Here is a 21,946-nt window from a genome sequence, read left to right as displayed (position 1 = left end):
CCAGCTAATTTTTTGTATTTTTAGTAGAGACGGGGTTTCACCGTGGTCTCGATCTCCTGACCTCGTGATCCGCCTGCCTCAGCCTCCCAAAGTGCTGGGATTACAAACGTGAGCCACTGCGCCCGGCCACCATTGTACTCTTAAATATAATGTGGACAAGAACTATTAGGTTGGTGCAGAAGTAATTGCGGTTTTACTTTTGTACCAACCTAACATGAACTTTTGAAATGTCTGTGTTTTAGAATAGATTTCTTGGATATGCTTCTTAGTGCTAAATAGCTATTTAGTTGGTTTTTATTGATTCCTTGCTCTTAGAGCATTTGAAAATTTTGAAGCAAGTTTTAACTTTATTTTAACACATAAATTAAGGAAAACCTGACAATGTGTCTAAAAAACCTAACTTAAAAATGGACTTTTCTATCTAGTCAGATGAGAGATCCAAAGGGGGAAAAAATGACTTTCCTATTTTGAAACAGAGTAAGAAGGAAGAGGGAAAAGGAAAGCTTGTTAGATATCATCATGATAATATATCTTTATAAAGTCATAAAAACAAATCATTGAACAACAATTTTTGGTTAGTCTAATGTAAGTCTTCGTTTTATATATAAGGGTATTCTGAATATTATAATACAGAAGTGACATTTTGACTGATTAAAATATGTTAGGTAATTCTGAACATCATATTAATGAACTTAAGAATGAATGGGTCAGGCGTGGTGGCTCACGCCTGTAATCCCAGCACTTTGGGAGGCCGAGGCAGGCAGATCACGAGGTCAAGAGATCAAGACCATCCTGGCCAACATGGTGAAACCCCGTCTCTACTAAAAATACAAAAAAAAAAATTAGCCGGGCATGGTGATGCACGCCTGTAGTCCCAGCTACTTGGGAGGCTGAGGCGGGAGAATCAGTTGAGCCCAGGAGGCGGAGGTTGCAGTGAGCTGAGATCGCGTCACTGCACTCTAGCCTGGCGACAGAGCGAGACTCCGTCTCAAAAAAAAAAAAGAGAATGTAGACTTCAAGCTGAAGATTGTGGATTGAAGAAACACATCTAGCTCTAAACTCCTTTGGGGAAATCTAAGAAAGAAACTGATTTTTATTACACAGTTACCTAAAAGTCAGGAATTTGTGTATTAGTTACGTCTGGAAGTAGAAGTGAAATTGAGGCTAAAAATGAGAAGATTGTTTGCAAGTCTTTTTATGAATAGCCCACTAGGACTGTTTACCCTGTTATCCCCCAAGTTTATCCTTTGAAAAAGATAAATAATACAGTCTTTGGTCTCAGGAACACCAGGTGTCTGTTGACGGCCAGGATACCATGTTAAGATCAGGAAGCCTAGGTGAAAATTGGACATAGTAAATACTGAGTTCTTGAGTTTGGCTTATTAGCGTCCAGGTAAAAAAAGATTGAACATATCTTCTCTAGAGAATCCGAAGGACCCAAGAGAAAAGGCCCCAAATAAAGATACTCTCATTAGAGATTTACAGAGAAGTGGCCTAATTGGATCATCATAATCTGATGACTACAGTCAGGCTCCACGTGTGTGTACGTTTCTAATCAGCTTCTTTGGTCACTCTCCTAAATATGAGCATATTGCCAAGAATTACCCAGATATCTGGAAGAAAGCATCTATTATAGTATGAAAGGCTAAGACCAAATCAACAGGAGAGAAAAAAATAACTTGGAAAAAAGCAATTTTTGCAGGGAGAAGAAAAACTATAAACTATTATTAATATCTTTAGCAAAAGAAGTAATTGTAATTGGAAAACGAACAAGATGATATTTAAAAGGAAATTGCAGAGGTCAAAAAGCCAGTTGGAAAATGAACTTTAAAGTATTCCAAAAAACCCCAAAACATAGAGTATACACAGAAATGAACAACTTTAATAAAAGGCTTAAAGATAAAATTGAAGAAAGGTCCAGAAAGTATAGCAATTGAAAAGAGATGGAAAAAACGGAATGGAAACCATAAGAAATTTAGAGGACCAGTGTGAGGTCTGACATCTGTAAATAATTAAAGTTTCAGATAAGGAACATGGAAGATGGAGGAGAAGGAAGTCATCAACGACTTTAACAATGACAATTATTTATTCAAGAAAATTTTTCCAACCTGAGGGACATTGAGTTTCTTTGTTAAAAGGGCCTACAAATTCCCAGTCTAATGGATGGTTAAAAAGAGAAATTATACCAGAGTTTGTCATCATATCTCATATCTCTTTGGTTAAAGAAAATTTTTCAGGTTTTCAGAAAAAAGAAAAGCAAAATGATATTGGAACTAATACAATGGAATATTGCCCAGCAAAGAACAAACTACTGATATATGAATAGCATCAATGAATTTCAAAAACATGTTGAGCGAAATAAGTTAGACACAAAAGAGTACATACTGTATATGATGCCATTTATATGAAGTTTAGGAACAGACAGAATGATTCTGTGGTAATAGAAATCAGAACAGTGGTTGCTTGTAGGTGTAGAGAGGGATTGGCTGGAAAGAAGCATGATGAATTTCTGGAGGAAATTTGTTATATGTTGATTGTGACATGGGTTACATGTTTGTATATGTTTGTCAGAACTCCTCCAGTTGAACACATAAAAGATCTGTGTATTTCACTATATGTAAATTTATCATTGATTTTAAAAATAACTATAAAAAAAGGTATTGGGTTTTCTCAACAATGGCACCAGTAGTCAGAAGACAATTTACTGCCTTCACAGTTCTAAGCGGAAACTTACAAGTCTATACTCAATCAAACCATGAATTAATGTGAAGGTAGACTAAAGATATTTTCTGACATTCAGGGTCTCAAAAAATTTGCTACCAATACTCCCTTTCTCAGGAAGCCCTTGCAAGTTACCTGCTACCAAAAATGAAGAAATAAACCAAGAAAGGATCTTTGGATTCAAGACAAAGGTGGGTCCATCCGACTCTAGATGAGAGTCTCCAGCATGATGCTGATGAAAGAGCACAAGATGATAATTTTGCAGTAGGCCTAGAGAGCAACCATTTCATACTGGAGCAGGTTGGAAGACTTGGAGAGATTTCTTCAAGAAGATAAAAATGATAAAATACCTGATACGTATAAACATCCTGAAAAATGATTTATACAACTAGGAAAGACTTTGGGTTGAGTTAGAAATGAAAACTAAGCAAGTGAAAAGAGAATCACTTCAGGGAAAACAACGTAAAGGAAAAGTGAAATCACTTACCATAGGCATAATAATGTAATCACTGAAAATCGATGTTACTGAAGTTGTGATTTAATTATAGTGAGAAGATGAGGGATGGGCAGAGTGTTTATTGGGGCAAGAGATGCAAAACAGTGTAACCCTTATTTTCCATGGTGGAAAGTGAATCAGTAATGCCTAAAACCCTGAAGTAGCATCTTGTACAAATGTTACTTAGAGATTTGTTTTTGTAAAAGCAAAAAGGAACAACTGAAAAAAAAAAGTAGTCACAAAAAAAGTAGTTGCATTTGGAGAATGGGAAATGTGCATGGGGCAAAGGACTTCTGTTTTTTTTAACAAGTTTTATAAAAATGATTTGATTGTAAATTATATGCATTTAACTTTGATTAGAATGTCAAAACAAAATAAACAAAAATAGAATCAGGGGATCCTGAAAAAGTAACTTTGAAGAATATATACCAAGATGTTAATTGTGATTTTTGCTGATTCATGAGATTATGATTTTTATTTTCTTTTTCAAATTTTCTGTGAACTTAGATTACATTTGTAATCGAGAGGGGAAAAATAGAAATAAATGTCATTTCCTGTATCAGAAGATGAAGATGAATATGTTAATGTATTCATAAAGTCACCATTGATGTTCAGAAGGGGACCATCTCTCAGAGTGAATTTCGTCTAGCAGAGAAAATTCATTTTGATTGAGACAGTGAGGAGATAGAAATGTATGAGACTCTTAGAGAAATGATGTAGCTGTTAGAGTGCCTGTGTATAGAAATATATATTGTCTTCATTTAATCTTCATTTCAGTAACTCCTTTGTATAATTTTAAAAACTTTTTAGTTCAGTAGCATAGTAACATTTAATGTATATTGTAGTAGTATATATAATACTGTCATTTAAAGAAATACTTGAAAGCTTTAAAAAATTTAAATTTACTGCATCTACTGCCTTTATATTAAACTTTCCCTTTTTCTTTTAACAGAGAAACAGGAAAAGGAAATTGACATCTATGCTAACCTGTCTGATGAAAAGGCTTTCGTGTTTTCAGTCGCCTTGGCAGAAATAAATAGAAAAATTATCAATCAAAGACTTATTCTCTGATACTTGTTTGCAAAATCTGCTGAAACTTCTGTCAGGATAACATCAGCAAATTCTCAAACAGTTATGGACTCTCAGGAGCATTCTGACTGCATCAGTAAGGGCCATTGATTGTTTCTTTCTCTCCTGTCGTTTAGCCTGTGCCACACTTTGGGAGCAAAGCTGTGTAGGCTTGGACTGTTCTGGGATTTTCTTGTTTACCAAGGAGTATTGTCAGTGTTTTGTGTTTGGGATATAAGTAAGTGTATTTGCCAACAACAACAACAAAAAAATGCTGGATGGATGTTAAAGGATAAAAAGTGATGGGGTGTGGAGTAGGTATGAAAACTAGGGTAATAAGATGCTTGATTGTTTTCAGGTTTGCCACCAGAGATGCAATATTTTAAATACTGTCAGAAAGAGTGATTTTTAAAAATATATATTTCAGATTTTCAGTGCTAACAGATTGCATATATACAGTTCATTTACTTTTATTAAATTGGCAATTGATATTTTATTGAATGGGGAATTAAGAATATAAACTGTAAATTTTGTCTTAAATTGATTTTTTTTCTTGGCCTTTATTTTTATTACTTAAGGTATGAGTTATATTTTAGGAGATACTTTCTAGACAGTTTGAAGTTTGGGTGCTATATGAAGAAAAACATTTAATGATATACTCAGATATAAACACCTTGTTTTCTTGAATGTAATTTATTTATTAGTTAAAAAAAAACAAAACTTCTGCTCTCAAGATGGTGCCTGTTAACCTAAACATGAAATATATTTATTACATGCAAACTATTTCTTAGCTACTTTTAAGCAGTAATGTTTTATCTGAATGGATATTCATTTATACATCCTGATAATTATTTAAATTGTTACTTTCACTCTGGAAGAAAAAATAAACCTTAATATTGAAACTAAGTAGATTAAATAGTGTGATAAAAGTTTTTTGTTCTGGTGAAGTTTGTGAAATATATTTAAATTCTTAATTTTTCTAGTGTTAAGTCATAATCATTTATAGTTGATTTATATTAAATGCTTTTGCATTTTGGCATATCAATTTAATGATTAACATATTCAAACTTGGCAATCACTCCCCTTATTTTCAGTCCCTCTTCCCCCAATCCGTTTGAAAATCCTTTTAAAGCCTTCTTACAGAAGACAGTCATCAGTTAGATTTAGCCCCCTTTTAAGAGAATCTCCCCTTCAATTTTAGCAGTAACATTATCAACTTCAGACTTCATCCTGCATCTCCCATCACCTCCTCAAAGAAAAAAGGTCAACATTTTTTCCTCCTTTATTTAAATGGTAACCAGCAGAGGGAGCTTAAGAGGTACTCTAGATAGGATATAGAATTTTCCGAAGGATTCCTTTTCCTTTAATCCCTGTATCTATCTGCAGGTACTGCAACTATTTTGTATGCATTTTATTTATTTATTTAGGAGACAGAGTCTTGCTCTGTCACCCAGGCTGGAGTGCAGTGGCACTATCTCAGCTCACTGCAACCTCTGCCTCCTGGGTTCAAGTGATTCTCATGCCTCAGCCTCCTGAGTAGCTGTGACTAGAGGTGTGCGCTACCACGCCTGGCTATTTGTGTGTGTGTGTGTGTGTGTGTGTGTGTGTGTGTGTGTGTGTGTGTTTTAGTACAGATGGAGTCTCACCATGTTGGCCAGGCTGGTCTCAAATTCCTGGCCTTAGGTGATCTGCCCGCCTCGGCCTCCCAAAGTGCTGGGATTACAGGCATGAGCCACTGCACCCAGCCTTGTATGCATTTTAGAGTCTTAACGAGTAGTTTCCCCAAGAATGTAATGTGATTTTATCTTTGAAACATACTGTAAGGAAACTTTTCATTTTAAGCAAAAAAGCTTAAAAATGATTAATATCTAAAAATGCTTGTATACATATATATGTCCTCAGAAAAAGTAAGAACAGCTTGTGGAATAAGCACCTCTTTAAGGAATTATCGATGTCAGAGTCTATCCATTTAAAGCTGAAGACCATTACAGGAAAGTCATGTTAAAATATTCATTGAATATGGTAAAGGAGGTACTGGTGGGTGGGCTGGAGCTTGCCGTGTAGAAAAGTAATTACTTCAGATCTCATAATGTTAAATTATTGGCTTATTTAAAAATTTCCTTGGCAGAGAGGCAAATTAGGTTTCCTCTGTGACATAACCTATTTAACCAATTTTTTAAAAAATTGTATTCTATGAGCTTTCTTGTTATAAACCTAAAAAATTTAATTTGTCTAGGCATGTTGTAATGGTCGCAGAAAATATTACTTTGTCACTGGTGTCAGAGAAACCTCTGTCATCAGCAGATGTCCTAAGAGTATAATTATAGTTCTTTACTTAATCCAAAATTTGTTCTGCTCTGATATCTATAAATGATATGATTATTCAAAGTATCTTGAAATGATTCCACAATTAGATTAGGTCTGTTGAAGATAACTTATTCTTAAATATGAGTAAGATTAAATAAAAGTAATTTGAGAGTTGTTACTCCCTGCCTCAACTCCATGGTATTCCAAAATGTTTTTGTGGGCACTTTAATACTTGTAGTTTGATTTTGTTTGTTAGTTTTTGAAATGAACATTTCTTAGATTTTCATGGGCATTTTTTGGTTTTATTTAAATGTAAATGATATAAAAGTAAGGGAAATTCTGCAAATTATTTCTTGTGTAGTAATCAGTGGAAGTGATCAAACAGCTTGAAGCAGTTCATGATGAGAAAATTTAAAATTGCAAATGACCTGAAAATTTAGCCAGAGTCTATTCTTATTTCTTTAAATTTCAGAAATACTTAAGAAAAAAAAAAAAAGGTCAGTATGACCTCTGAGTTGCTTCCTAAAAGTAATCAGATAGTGTTCTCCCTCAGATAAGATTTCAAACTGAAAAGTATTTGACTTCTTCAACTCTAGTAATTGCACTTGATTCTCTAATTCTGACCATTAAAATGACTTGGCAGTATTTAATTGTGGCTTGCCTTTCAATCCGCATGTTTGTCTTAAATTTAGAAAAGTTAAGCTCTTTACTTACTTTTGTAGAAAGTATTAATTGGCTGGGCATGGTGGCTTACACCTGTAATCCCAACACTTTGGGAGGCCAAGGCAGGAGAGTTGTTTGAAGCCAGGAGTTTGAGACCAGCCTGGGCAACATGATGAGACCACGTCTCTACAAAAAGTAAAATTAGCTGGGTGTGGTGGTTCCAGCTACTAGGCAGCTGAGGCTAAAGGATCACTTGAGCCCAGGAGTTCAAGGCTGCAGTGAGTGATCATCTTGCCATTGCACTCCAGCCTGGGAGGCAGAGCAAGAAACACCCTGTCTGAAAAAAGTATTGCATTTGTTTGATTCCACTTTCAAAATAGCTCTAGATACAGGTAGTCATTCTGCCAAATTGTGTTCTTCTCTAAAACATTTTGTCTGTCATTTTTTTTTTTTTTTTTTTTGAGACGGAGTCTCGCTGTGTCGCCCAGGCTGGAGTGCAGTGGCGCACTCTCAGCTCACTGCAAGCTCCACCTCCCGGGTTCGTGCCATTCTCCTGCCTCAGCCTCCCTAGTAGCTGGGACTACAGGTGCCCGCCACGACACCCGGCTAATTTTTTGTATTTTTAGTAGAGACGGGGTTTCACCGTGTTAGGATGGTCTCGATCTCCTGACCTCGTGATCCATCCACCTCGGCCTCCCAAAGTGCTGGGATTACAAGTGTGAGCCACCGCGCCCGGCCTTGTCTGTCATTCTTTGAAACTCATTCTTAATTATTTCCACTTTACCTTCTAGTTTGATTTGATGCCTTATATTCTTGCTAGTTAAAAGCATTTTTTTCCTAGTATTTTCTGTCTAGAAATATGCCTTTAAGGCATATTGTTGTTAACAAATCTCTTACTTGAGTTTTTTTCTGTGCAGCTGGGTTTTTTCTTTTACTACATGACAAGCTTTATTTTTACATTTGGAAGTACATGTATATATGTTTATATATTTTTATTCTCAAGATCTATTTTCTAGGGAACTATTTTTTTAAAAATTATTCTTTTGTGCTGCCTTAACCCATTTATTATAGTTTGAATATTAGTAGTACTTGCTGCTCAAAGATTACAACTATACTAATAAGTATCCTAACATACAAAGCAGACTCTCCAGGATTAAAAGTATGAGACATATAACAAAGTCTGGAATAGAATAATTCTTTTTACCCCAGTCAAGTATTTGCCTTTTGCATTATTAAGGAATCTGTTTTGTCCTTTTATTGATAATTCCTTTATTTTTTTCTTTGCCTTATTGCACTGGTTGGGACTTTTTGCCTTGATCCAATTGTAGGGGGGAAACATTCAGTCATTAAGCATTAAATAATTTTGTTGTTGTTGTTGGCTTAAAAAAATACCCTTTAGTAGATTGAGGGTAGTCTTTTTTATTTCTGCTTGTTGGAAGTTTTTTGTCAGGAACAGATGTTGAATTTTGTCAGATGCTTTTTCTGCATAATTGATAGGACTTTTTTTCTCCCCTTTAGAATGTTCATATGGTGAAACATACTGATAGATTTTCTTTTTTTTTTTGACACGGAGTCTCACTCTGTCACCCAGGCTAGAGTGCAATGGTGCGATCTTGGCTCACTGCACCCTCTGCCTCTTGGGTTCAAGCTTCCCTCACCAGTCTCCCAAGTACCTAGATATACAGGTGTGCATCACCATGCCCGGCTGATTTTTGAATTTTTAATAGAGACAGGTTTTTACCATGTTGGCCAGGCTGGTCTTCAACTCCTGACTCAGCCTCCCAAAGTGTTGGGATTACAGGCATGAGCCACCACACTTGGTTGGCCTGATTTTTTTGTTGTTATTGAAGCCAGCTTTGCATTTCCAAGATAACCCTCAGTTGGGTTGTGTTATTTTTACGTATTGATGGATTCAGTTTGCTAGTATTTTGTTGAGAATTTTTGTATTTTTGTTCATGAGGGATATTGGACTGTAGCGTTTTTTTAAAAATTGTCTTTGGTTTTAAAATCAGGTGTTACTGGTTTCATAGAGAGAGTTGGGAAGTATTTCATTCCATTCTGTTTTCCAGGAGAGATTGTGTAGAATTGTGTTATTATTTAAATGTCTGGTAGAATTTGCTAGAGTTCTATTTTAGAAGGCTATTATGGATTAAAATTTAAAAGCAGTTGTTGAGTAATTTCAGTGTTTTATTTCTATTTGAGTGAGTTTTGGTACTTCGTGATTTTCAAGGAGTTGGTGCATCTGAGTTGTTGAATTTATCTGTGTAGAAGAGTTTGTAGTATTTTTTTTATCCATTTCATGTCTTTGGCATCAGTGGTATTCCCTCCGTCATTCCTGATATTGGTAATTTGTGTTTTCTCTCTCTGTTTGTTTGTTAGTCTTTTTTTTTTTTTTTTTTTTTTTTGAGACAGAGTCTCGCTCTGTCGCCCGGGCTGGAGTGCAGTGGCGCAATCTCGGCTCACTGCAAGCTCCGCCTCCCGGGTTCACGCCATTCTCCTGCCTCAGCCTCCGAGTAGCTGGGACTACAGGCGCCCGCCACCGCGCCCGGCTAATTTTTTGTATTTTTTTAGTAGAGACGGGGTTTCACCGTGGTCTCGATCTCCTGACCTCGTGATCCGCCCGCCTCGGCCTCCCAAAGTGCTGGGATTACAAGCGTGAGCCACCGCGCCCGGCCTTCTTTGTTAGTCTTACTAGAGGTTTATTAATTGTATTTCTCTTTTTTTTTTTTTTTTTTTTTTTGAGACAGAGTCTCGCTCTGTCGCCCAGGCTGGAGGGCAGTGGTGCGATCTTGGCTCAATGCAGCCTTGCAACCTCTGCCTCCTGAGTTCAAGCGATTCTCCTGCCTTAGCCTCCCGAGTAGCTGGAATTATAGGCGCATGCCACTACGCCCAGCTTATTTTTGTATTTTTAGTAGAGGTGGAGTTTCACCATGTTGGCCAGGCTGGTCTCGAACTCCTGAGCTCAGGTGATCCACCTGCCTTGGCCTCCCAAAGTGCTGGGATTACAGGCATGAGCCACTGCGCCCGGCTGCATTTCTCTTTTGTAAGAACCTGCTCTGGTTTATTGATATTTTGCTGTTTTTCTGTTTTCAGTTTCATTAATTTCTGATCTTTACTATTTTCTCCTTTCTTTGCTTTGGGCTTATGTGCTCCCTTTTCTAGCTTATTGTGGCGGAAGCTCAGATCATTGATTTTATTCAACACTGATCAGAAGGCTTTTTGCGCTTTTCTAACAAAAGCATTTAATGCTATAAATTTCCCATTTGCTTTATCTCACAAATTTTATTGTGTTGTAATTTTGTGTTCAATTTAGAATATTTCTGATTTTTCTTGATATTACTATAATTTTCAAATATTTAGAGTTTTTTCCAGTTATCTTTCTGTTACTGATTGTAATTTATTGTTTTTTTAAACTATAGTTCTTTGAATAGTTTTGCAGTATTTGCTCTAGGGATTAGTATAAACATACTTCACTTTTTACAGTTCACTTAGAAGTAAATATTTTACCAGTTTAAGTGGAATGTAGAAATCTTACCACTGTTTACATTCCTTTACCCTCTCCCCTTTATGTTATAATTTTCTTATAAATCATAAGACTTGGCTGGGCACAGTGGCTCACACCTGTAATCCCAGGACTGGGAGGCCGAGGCGAGCAGATTGCTTAAGTCCAAGAGTTCGAGATCAACCTGGACAACATGGTGAAACCCCGTCTCTACAAAAAATACACAAAATTAGCTAGGCGTGGTAGCATGTTCCTGTAGTCCCAGTTACTCAGGAGGCTGAAGTGGGAGGATTACTTGAGCCCAGGAGGCAGAGGTTGCAGTGAGCCAAGATCACTTCACTCCACTCCAGCTTGGGTGTCAGAGCTAGACACTGTGTCTCAAAAAATAAAAATAAAAAGGCCGGGCGCGGTGGCTCACGCCTGTAATCCCAGCACTTTGGGAGGCCGAGGCGGGCGGATCACGAGGTCAGGAGATCAAGACCATCCTGGCTAACACGGTGAAACCCCGTCTCTACTAAAAATACAAAAAATTAGACAGGCGCGGTGGCGGGTGCCTGTAGTCCCAGCTACTTGGGGGGCTGAGGCAGGAGAATGGCATGAACCCGGGAGGTGGAGCTTGCAGTGAGCCGAGATCGCGCCACTGCACTCCGGTCTGGGTGAAAGAGCGAGACTCTGTCTCAAAAAAATAAATAAATAAAAATAAATAAATAAAAAATAAGACTCATCAGACAATGTTTTTTCCTTACAACTATCATAGATATTTTTAAGAACCCAAGAGGAAAACAGTCTATCACATTTACCACAATATTTATCATTTATATTAATCTTCCTTAATTCTTGATGTTCCAAGTTTACATCGGTATCAGTCCTTTTCATCTGGAAAATTTCTTTTAGTGCAGGTCTATTGACATTTAATTCTCTTAATTTTTCTTCATCTGAGAATGTCTTTATTTTGCCTTAATTCATGAAAGATATTTTTGCTGGATATAAAATACTGTGTTGACAGTTCTGTTCTTTCAGCCTCCATGGTTTCTGATGAGAAATGTGCAGCCATTAAGGTAATATTTCCCCTATATGAAACATGTTATTTTTCTCTGAGTATTTTCAGGAATCTTTGTCTTTGGTTCTTATTGGTTTGATTATGATGTGCCTGGGTGTTTCAATTTATTCTCTTTGGGATTTGTTGAGCTTAAATGTGTAAGTTTATGCCTTTCATCAAATATGTAAAGTTTTAAACCATTCAGATATTTTCTGCTCTACTTTGTCCTCCCTCTTAGACTCCAGTGATGCAAGTGTTAGACTCTTTGGTATTATCTCACAGATCTCAGAACTTCTGTTCATTTATTTTATTTTAATAAATTATTTCAGTTAACAAAATTGTATATTGTATACAGCATGATATTTCAATATGTATGTTCACATTGTAGGATGTCTAAAGTAAAGATGGTGAACATATACATTATCATGTATACTTACCTTTTTTTTGTGGCTGGAACAATTCTCTTGGCAATTTTCAGGTATACAATATATTATTAACTGTAGTCGTTATGCTGTATAATTGATCTCTTGAACTTATGCCTCCTAACTGAAAGTTTGTTTCATTTGACCAGCATCTCCCTAGCTCCCCTCCCTCACCACTGGTAGCCACCATTCTACTCTCTGTTTCTATGAGTTTGACTTTTTTAGATTCCACATGTAAGTGAGGTTATATAATACTTGTTTTTTTGTGCCTGGCTTATTTCACTTAATGTTCACCAGGTTCATCTATATTGTCATAAATGGCAAGATTTCCTTTTTAATGACTGAAGAGTATTCTACTGTGTGTATATACTACATTTTCTTTTTTTTTTTTTTTTTGAGACGGAGTCTCGATCTGTCGCCCCGGCTAGAATGCAGTGGCATGATCTTGGCTCACTGCAAGCTCTGCCTTCTGGGTTCACACCATTCTCCTGCCTCAGCCTCCTGAGTAGGTGGGACTATAGGCGCCTGCCACCATGCCTGGCTAATTTTTTTGTATTTTTTAGTAGGGACGGGGTTTCACTGTGTTAGCCAATATGTTCTTGATCTCCTGACCTTGTGATCCGCCCACCTCGGCCTTCCAAAGTGCTGGGATTACAGGCATGGGCCACTGTGCCTGGCCTGTGCTACATTTTCTTTATCCATTCATCTGTTGAACACTTACATTGATTTTATATCTTGACTATTATGAATAATGCTACAGTGAAAATAGGAGTGCAGATATCTCTTCAACGTACAATGTACTGACTTCATTTCCTTGGATATATACCCAAAAATGGGATTGCTGGATGATAAGGTAGTTCTATTTTTAGTTTTTTGATGAACCTCCATACCATTTTCTGTAATGGCTGTACCAGTTTACATTCCCACCAACAGTGTACAGGATTTTCTGTTTCTCCACATCCTGACCAACACTTGTTATTTTTTGTCTTTTTAATAATAGCCATTCTGACAGGTGTGAGCTGATATTATGGTTTTGACTTACATTTCCCTGATGATTAGTGATGCTGAGCACTTTTTCATATATGTGTACACCATTTGTGTGTCTTCTTTTTAAGAAATGTCTATTCACATCCTTTGCCCATTTTTAAATTGGGTTATTTTCTTCCTATTGAGTTGTTTGAATTACTTATGTACTTTGGATATTAACCCCTTAGATGTATGTTTTGCAAATATTTCCTCCCATTCAACAGATTATCTCTTCACTCTTGATTGTTTCCTTTGCTGTGTAGAAGCTTTTTAGTTTGATGTAGCCTCACTTGTTTGTTTCTGCTTTTGTTGCCTGTGCTTTTGGTGTAATATTCAAAAAATCATAGCCAAGGCCAACATCAAGGAGTTTTTCTAGCTTGTTACCTGTTTTCTTCTGGTAATTTTATGATTTCTGGTCTTAGGTTTAGGTTTTTTAATCCATTTTGAGTTGATTTTTTGTATATGGTGTAAGGTAAGGGTCCAGTCTAGTTCTTTTGCATATGGATAGCCTGTTTTCCCAACACCATTTGTTGATGATACTATCCTTTTTCCATTGTGTCTTCTTGGTGGCCTTGTCGAAAATTAGTTGAACATACATGATTGGGTTTGTTCCTGGACTTGCTATTCTTTTCCATTGGTGTATGTGTCTGTTTTTATGCTAGTACTATACTGTTTTGATTAGCTTTGTAATATAATTTGAAATCATGAATTGTGATGCCTCCAACTTTGTTTTCCTTTCTCAAGATTGTTTTTGCTATTTGCGGTCTTTTGTGTTTTTTTAAGAGTTTTTTTTTTCTGTGAAGAATGTCATTGGAATTTTGATAGGGGTTGTGTTGAATCTGTATCATTTTGGGTAGTATGGGTAGTTTAAATAGTATTCTTCAAATCTATGAACATGGGATATCTTTCCTTTTTTTGTGTCTTCGGTTTCTTTCATCAATGTTTTATAGTTTTCAGGGTACAGATCTTTATTAGTTAAAATTATTTCTGGGCTGGGCGCATTGGTTCATGCCTGTAATCCCAGCACTATGGGAGTCCGAGGCGGGTGGATCACGAGGTCAGGAATTCGAGACCAGCCTGGCCAAGGTGATGAAACCCTATCTCTACTAAAAATACAAAAATTATCTGGGTATGGTGGTGGGTGCCTGTAATCCCAGCTACTCGGGAGGCTGAGGCAGAGAATTGCTTGAACCTGGCAGGTGGAGGTTGCAGTGAGCTGAGATCATGCCATTGCACTCCAGCCTGGGCAACAGAATGAAGCTCCATCTCAAAAAAAAAAAAAAAAAGCTAAGTATTTTATTCTTTTGATGCTATTGTAAATGTGATTTTTTTTCTGGATTTTTTTTGGATAGATTGTTATTGGTGTAAAGAAATGCAACTGATATTTGTATGTTGATTTTGTACCTTACAACTTATTAATTCATTCTAATTTTTCTGTGAAGTTAGGGTTATTTATATTTAGGATCATGTCATCTACAAATGGATAATTGTACTTCTTTCTTTCTGATATGATGCCTTTTATTTATTTTTCTTGCCTGATTGCTCTTGCTAGTATCTTTAGTGCTATGTTCAGTGGAAGTATTGAGTGGGCATCGTTGCCTTACACAGATCTTAAAGGAAAAGCTTTCAGTTTTTTCCCCATTAATGATATTAGCTGAGAATGTAGGCTATTCATAAATTGCCTTTATTACATTGAGGAATTTGTCTTCTATATTTATTTTGTTGAGAGTTCTTTTATCATAAAAGGATGTTATGTCATTGTGATGTCTGACTTTAGTATTAGGGTGATGCTGCCCTCAGAAAATGAGTTCAGAACTTCTGCTTTTTGGCAGAGTTTAAGAAGGATTGGTATAAATTCTTTTTTTTTTTTTTGAGACAGAGTTTTGCTCTTGTTGCTCAGGCTGGAATGCAGTGGCGTGATCTTGGCTCATGCAGCCTCTGCCTCCTGGGTTCAAGTGATTCTCTTGCCTTGGCCTCCTGAGTAGCTGTGATTACAGGCATCTGCCACCATGCCTGGCTAATTTTTGTATTTTTAGAAGAGATGGAGTTTCACCATGTTGGGCAGGCTGGTCTTAAACTGCTGACCTCAGGTGATCTGCCTGCCTCAGCCTCCCAGGGTGCTAGGATTACAGGTGTGAGCCACTGCACCTGGTCAGTATTAATTCTTTGACTATTTGGTAGAATTCAACCATGAAGCCATCTGGTCCTGAGCTTTTCTTTGATGAAAAGTATTTTGTTACAACTTTAATATTTTTATTTGTGATTGGTATGTTCAGGTTTTCTAGTCTTGATTCAATCTTTGTAGGTTCTATGTTTCTAGAAATACCCATTTTCTCTAGGTTATCCAATTTGTTGGCATATAATTGTTCATAATAGTCCCTTATGGTCCTTTTTATTTCTGTGACATCAGTTGTAATGTCTCCTCTTTCATTTCTGATTTTGAGTCTTCTTTTTTTTCTTAGTGTAGCTAAAGGTTTCTCAACTTTTATATTTTTTGAAAAACCAACTTGATTTTGTTGATTTTCTGCAGTTTTTCTATTCTCTCTTTGATTTATTTCTGCCCTGATCTTTATTATTTCCTTCCTTCTGTTAACTTTGGGTTTAGTTTGTTCTTTTTCTGGTACCTTGAGGGGTAAACTTAGGTTATTTGGGATCTTTCATCTTTTATAATGTAGGCATTTATCACTATAAAATTCCCTTTTAGTAGTGCTTTTGCTACATCCCATAAGTTTTGATATGTAGTATTTTTGTCTTCATTTGTGTGTATGTATGTATGTGTATATATATACACACAGGGTCTTGCTATTTTGCCCAGGCGGAGCTCGAACTAACAATCCTCCCATCTCAGCCTTCCAAGTGGCTTGAGACTACAGGTGTGTACCACCATTCCCAGCTTGAGATATTTTTAAATTTTCTTTTTTTTAAATTCGCATATAAAATTTATTTCCATATAGAAAAATTTATAAGCTAAATATAAAGGTTAAGCTAAAATAGTGTTTGAAAAGCCCACTACTTCAGTGCTAACAAACTAAATGAAAATAAGGCTATTTTGCATTTTAAATCATAAAAAACTGAAATATATCTTAAAATAATTAGATCCCCAGTGTTTGCTCTTTTTTAAATTTTATTTTCTTTCAACTGATATTTCCTGCTACAGCTTCTTTCTTACCTGAGTGTTTGCTCTTCTTCCATCACAGCTATATTGAAGAGCATACTGGTTTGGGTTGACTGGCCTACCTTGGTCATCTCTTATTAATCTAAAAACATCACAAATGTCATGCAGTTTCTGTTTCATTATGTTGATGATTTATTACATTGGGCTCACTCTCAAGAGTTTCCTTCTTTGCTTGCAATTTACATACATCATCCTCTAGATTCAAAATCATGTCTAATTTGCATTTGTAACAGTTCTGAGCAGCAACTTTATTTTTCCCTCTTCATCTGATATCACAGATGAGCAAGACTTGTAGGTCTGTCGGATAGTACCTATTTCATGTGCTACTGAAAGAATCAACAGGTGGGCTGGGCACAGTGGCTCATGCCTATAATCCCAGCACTTTGGGAGGCCGAGCTGAGCAGATCACCTGAGGTCAGGAGTTCCAGACCAGCCTGGCCAACATGGTGAAAACCCGTCTCTACTAAAAATACAAAAATTAGCCAGGCGTGGTGGTGGGTGCCTGGAATCTCAGCTACTTGGGAGGCTGAGGCAGAAGAATTGCTTGAACCCAGGAGGTAAAGGTTGCAGTGAGATGACATCACACCACTGCACTCCAGCCTGGGCAATAGAGCAAGACTCGATCTCAAAAAAACAAAAAACAGGCATGTGGACAATTTCATCTACAGAAAAAGGGATATGCAAAGCTTTAGCATGCCATTCATCACAGCTCAAGTTTCTATCTGTGTCACTGAGGTACCTACTCCTTATTTTCTGTGACTTTCCAGGCCTGAAAAAGATTCCGAAGTAGATTCTGGTGCACTTGGCTGTAAGTGCTAAGTGTGGTTATAAAATATGTCTTGAAATGCAAGATCCCCATGGAAACCATAATAACTACTATGATCCATGTGACAAAACATACTGGGTTGTGGGTAGCAGCCTCCCACAGAATCTTCTAAGTCATGATGGGAATGAGACTATACTAAAACCCTATAGCACCTTTACAGAGTGAGAAGAATTAGACTTGGTGACGAGTCTAAAGAAAGGCCAGAATCAGAATCTGGTTCGTCAAAAAGCCGAGAAACATCCATTGGATCAAAGTCATTGTCTGTGGCTAATGACATTAAGTTTATCAAATATATTTACGGGAAGGTCATATAGTAGGTCTTGGCTTTTTAGATTCCTCATCTGATTGTCAACATGTGGAAGAGATCCTGTCAAATTAGTTCTAGGAAGGTTTTGCCCAGGATTGGTGGTATGAGAATGTAATTGTAGAAATGGTTCTTGTGCCTGTGAAGTCCTTCCTACTGGATCTCTTCTAAATGTATTGTTGGGACACAGCAACATGGCCTCATGAATATTGACATCATGACTTACAGACTGGCTAAAGTCTCCATTATAATGTGCTGAAGAAATTCATGCCATCATTGATGCTGCCTGGAAGAGGAGGAATATCTCCCGATGAGATCCCTCCAGTGAATTTTCAGGCTATGATGAAAACAACAATCTTCCAGAGAGAAAGAAGTATCTGTCCCATTCAGATGTCTCATTTCTAGGTTCAGTGGTCTTTTCTGCCTCCCAGTCAGGTTTATCTGCTGTTTGTTTTCATCTTCATTGTTCTGCTTTGTAATCAGTTCTTCTGTGTTGACACATTTTCCTCGTGCTGGAAACTGGGAGCCCCAGCTTCATGCTCTTTTCTTAGTGCCTCATTTTCCTCGTTCTTCCCCGCCGGCCCAGGGGCTACTCCGAGCTGCTTGGGGGTCCCGGCCGCCCCCACTGCGCAGCCTGGCTGGCGCTGACTCCTGGCCAACGTGACGGTGGCGCTGAGCAGCCCGTGAGCCACGTCTGCATCCCCAGCTGCCACGCTGTGCACCAGCCACGAATCCACTTGGGTGCAGGGGATGCAGGGGACCCCGAGCGCGCGCACCTCCCGGAGCGGCTGTCCCTTGGTGTGCCACTGGCCCGCTCACCCTCCTGAGGGGGGGAAGGGCTGAGCGCGGAGGCGGAGCTGGCGGGGCCTTTCGGGAGCAGCAGCTCCTCCCGGTAGCAGGGTGGGCGGAGCTGTGTGGGCGGCGGCAGGCAGAGGGTGAGGTCCATTTTCTTATTTCCTTTTTAGTCCAGTGACTGTTCAAGAGTATGTTATTTAGTTTTCACGTATTTGTGAATGTTCCTTTTTTGTATGTGTGCTGTTACTGATTTCTAATTTCACTCCATGTAGTTGGAAAAGATACTTGATATGATTTTGACCTTAAATTTGTTAAGACTTGTGTTGTGGCCTAACGTGAACAATATATCTGGGAGAATGTTTTGTGTGTGCTTAAGAATGTGTAGGCCGGGCTTGGTGGCTCACACCTGTGGTCCCAGCACTGTGAGGCTGAAGGGACAGGATCGCTTGAGGCCAGTTCAAGATTACACTGAGCTCTGATCACACCACTGCAATCCAGCCTGGGTGACAGATTGTGAAAAGTTCTGTTTATGTCTGTTAAGTCCATTTGTTACAGTGTTCAAGTTCACTCCTTACTGATTTTCTGTGTGGACGTTCTGTCTGTTACTGAAAGTGGAGTATTGAAGTCTCCTACTACTATTGCTGTCAATTTGTACTTTAGATCTGTCAATATTTGCTTTGTTAGGTGCTTTTATATTTGGTATATATATATTTCTAATTGTTATATCTTGTTGACCCATTTTTTGTTAAATGACCTTCTTTGTGTCTAGTGACAGTTTTTGACTTAAAGTCTGCCTTGTTGGATATGAGTTATAGCCACTTCTACCTTTTTTGGGTTAACGTTTGCATGCAATATCTTTTTTCATCCCTTCACTTTCAGCCTTTGTGTGTCCTTGAATCTAAATGAGTTTCTTGTAGACAACATATACATTTTAAATCTGTTCAGGCACTCTACATCTTTCTATTGTGGAGTTTATTCCATTTACATTTTTTTGTTTTAAAAAATATTTTTATTTGACAAATTATAATTGTATACATGAATGGGGCACAATGTAATGGTTTGATGTATTATATAATGTGGAATGATTAAGCTAATTAACATACCTATCACCTCATTTTTTTTGTTGTAAGACCTTTAAAATTTATTCTTAGCTATTTTGAAATACATAATGCATTATCATTGACTATAGTTACCCTACTGTGTGTTAGATCTTATATATTTATTTCATCCTAATGGAAACTTTGTACTCTTAGATCATTTATTTGATACTCTGATTCCTTGTTCTCTCCTTCTTTCAACCCCCAGCCTCTGGTAACCACCTTTCTACTCTAGTACTATGAGTTTGACATTTTTTAGATTCCACATATAAGTAAGATCATGTGGCACTTGTCTTTCTATGCCTGCCTTATTTTACTTAGCATGATGTCCTCCAGGTTCATCCACAGTATCACAAATGACAGGATTTTCTTCTTTTTAAAGGCTGAATAATATTCTGTTGTTGTATATACCATATTTTCTTTATCCATTCATCTGTTGATGAATATTTAGGTTGAATTCATATCTAGCTATTGCGAATAATGCTGCAATAAACATGGGAGTGCAGATACCTCTTCAGCATGATTTTAATGCATTTATTCCATTCAAATTTAAAGTAATTTTCGATAAGGAAGGATTTATTCTTGCCATTTTGTTAATTGTTTTGTCTTGTGGTTATTTTATTCCTCTTTTTTTTTTCTTGCTGTCATTTTGTTTCACTGCTTTTTTTTTTTTTTGCATTGCTAGGTTTTGATTCCCTTTTTCTTTGTGGTTATCAAGGGGCTTACACAGAATATAGTTCTCACAGTCTACTTTAAGCTGATAACCTCCCTTCCATGCAAGAATGCTTTTCTCTCTTCTCTTCCCACATTATACTATTGATGTCACAATTGTCTACTATTTATATTATGTATCCATTAACATATTTTAGTATTAGTTGTTTTTAATACTTTAACCTTTTTTTTTTTTTCTGGGATAGAGTTTTACTTGTTGCCCAGGCTGGAGTGCAATGTTGCAATTTCGGCTCACTGCAACCTCCGCCTCCCGGTTCAGGCGATTCTCCTGCCTCAGCCTCCCAAGTAGCTGGGACTACAAGTGCCCGCCACCATGCCTGGCTAATTTTTTTGTAATTTTAGTAGAGACGGGGTTCTGCCGTGTTGACTTAAGGTGATCTGCCCGCCTCAGCTTCCCGAAGTGCTGGGATTACAGGTGTGAGCCACCGAGCCCCGCCTAATACTTCAAATGATTTTTTTTTTTTTTTTTTTTCTTTTTAAGAGACAGGGTCTTGTTCTGTCACCCAGGCTAGTGGCCTGATCTTGGCTCACTGCAACCTCCACCTCCCACATTCAAGTGATTCTCCTGCCTCAGCTTCCCAAGTAGCTGGGGGATTACAGGTGTGCACTACCACACTCAGCTAATTTTTGTATTTTTTTTTTTAGTAGAGATGGGGTTTTGCCATGTCAGCCAGGCTGGTCTCGAGCTCCTGACCTCAAGTGATCTGCTCACCTCAGCCTCCCAAAGTGCTGGGATTATAGGGGTGAGACACCGTGCCTGACCTAAACTTTTATAGTAAGATTGCAGTCTATTTACTCACCACTGTTGGAATAATAAAAGATTTTTTGCCCGTATATTTACATCTGCCAATAAGTTTTATGCTTTGTTTTGCTTTCCTGTTGTTGTTCAGCATTCTTTCAGCTTGAAGGACTCCCCATATCATTTCTTATTTCTTCTCAGACAGGTCTAGTGGTGATAAACTGCCTCAGTTTTTGTTTGTCTGAGAAAGTCTTTATAGCCCCTCTTTTTTTTTTTTTTTTGGAGTCTCACTCTTGCTGGAGTGTAATGGTGTGATCTCGGGTCACTGCAACCTCCACCTCCCAAGTTCAAGTGATTCTCCTGCCTCAGCCTCCCAAGTAGCTGGGATTACAGGCACCTGCCACCACGCTCAGCTAATTTTTGTATTTTTAATAGAGATGAGGTTTCACCATGTTGGCTAGGCTGGTCTGGAACTCCTGACCTCAGGTGACCCGCCTGCCTCAGCCTCCCAAAGTGCTGGGATTACAGGCATGAGTCACCCTACCTGGCCCAGCCCCTTGTTTTTTAAGGATAGTTTTGATGGGCATAATATTTTTGGTTGGCAGTTTTCTTCCTTGAGTACTTTGAATGTGCTGTTCCACTCCCTTCTGTCCTGCAAGGTTTCTGCTGAAAACTCTTTTAGTCTAATGTGGATTTCCTTGTATGTACCAAGCTGCCTTTCTCTTGCTGCTTCAAAATTTTTTGTCTTTACCTTTTGTTAGTTTGATTATAATACGTCTCTGTGTAGATCTCTTTGGATTCTTCTTGTTTGGGATCCTTTGGGTTTCTTGGATCCAGTTTTCTCTTTTCTTCACCAGTCTTGGGAAGTTTTCAGCCATCTCTTTCTCTCTCTCTCTCCTCCTAGTACTCCAGTAATGCATAAATTGTTCTACTTAATGGTTTCCAATAAGTCTTTTAAGCTATCTTTACTCTTTTATTCTTTTTTATTTTTGCTTCTCAGATTGTGTAATTGTGATTGACCTCTTTTCTAGTTC

General features: G+C 37.7%; 1 protein-coding gene and 1 pseudogene across 4 annotated transcripts in view; one reads left to right on the top strand and one right to left on the bottom strand.

Moving 5' to 3' along the window:
• Positions 1-21,946, top strand: part of LOC129457799 (UPF0547 protein C16orf87) — a 132,273-nt gene that overhangs the window by 24,622 nt on the left and 85,705 nt on the right. For 2 of the 4 annotated variants that reach the window (XM_055233304.2, XM_055233305.2), the window contains one exon: positions 4,170-5,191. In XM_055233304.2, coding sequence (XP_055089279.1) covers positions 4,170-4,288 — 119 coding nt within the window. In that variant the 3' untranslated portion in view covers positions 4,289-5,191. Of the gene's footprint in view, positions 1-2,800; positions 2,910-4,169; positions 18,485-21,946 lie in introns of those variants that run through there. The other 2 variants (XM_063611894.1, XM_063611892.1) reach the window with 2 other exon arrangements.
• Positions 16,396-18,495, bottom strand: LOC129492618 (nuclear factor erythroid 2-related factor 3-like; annotated as a pseudogene).

This window comes from Symphalangus syndactylus, chromosome 11, assembly GCF_028878055.3.
Source record: "Symphalangus syndactylus isolate Jambi chromosome 11, NHGRI_mSymSyn1-v2.1_pri, whole genome shotgun sequence".
In the NCBI taxonomy this organism is placed as follows: domain Eukaryota; kingdom Metazoa; phylum Chordata; class Mammalia; order Primates; family Hylobatidae; genus Symphalangus; species Symphalangus syndactylus.
The sequence above is the reverse complement of the archived record's forward strand: the minus strand, read 5'-3'. Positions and strand labels throughout refer to the sequence as shown.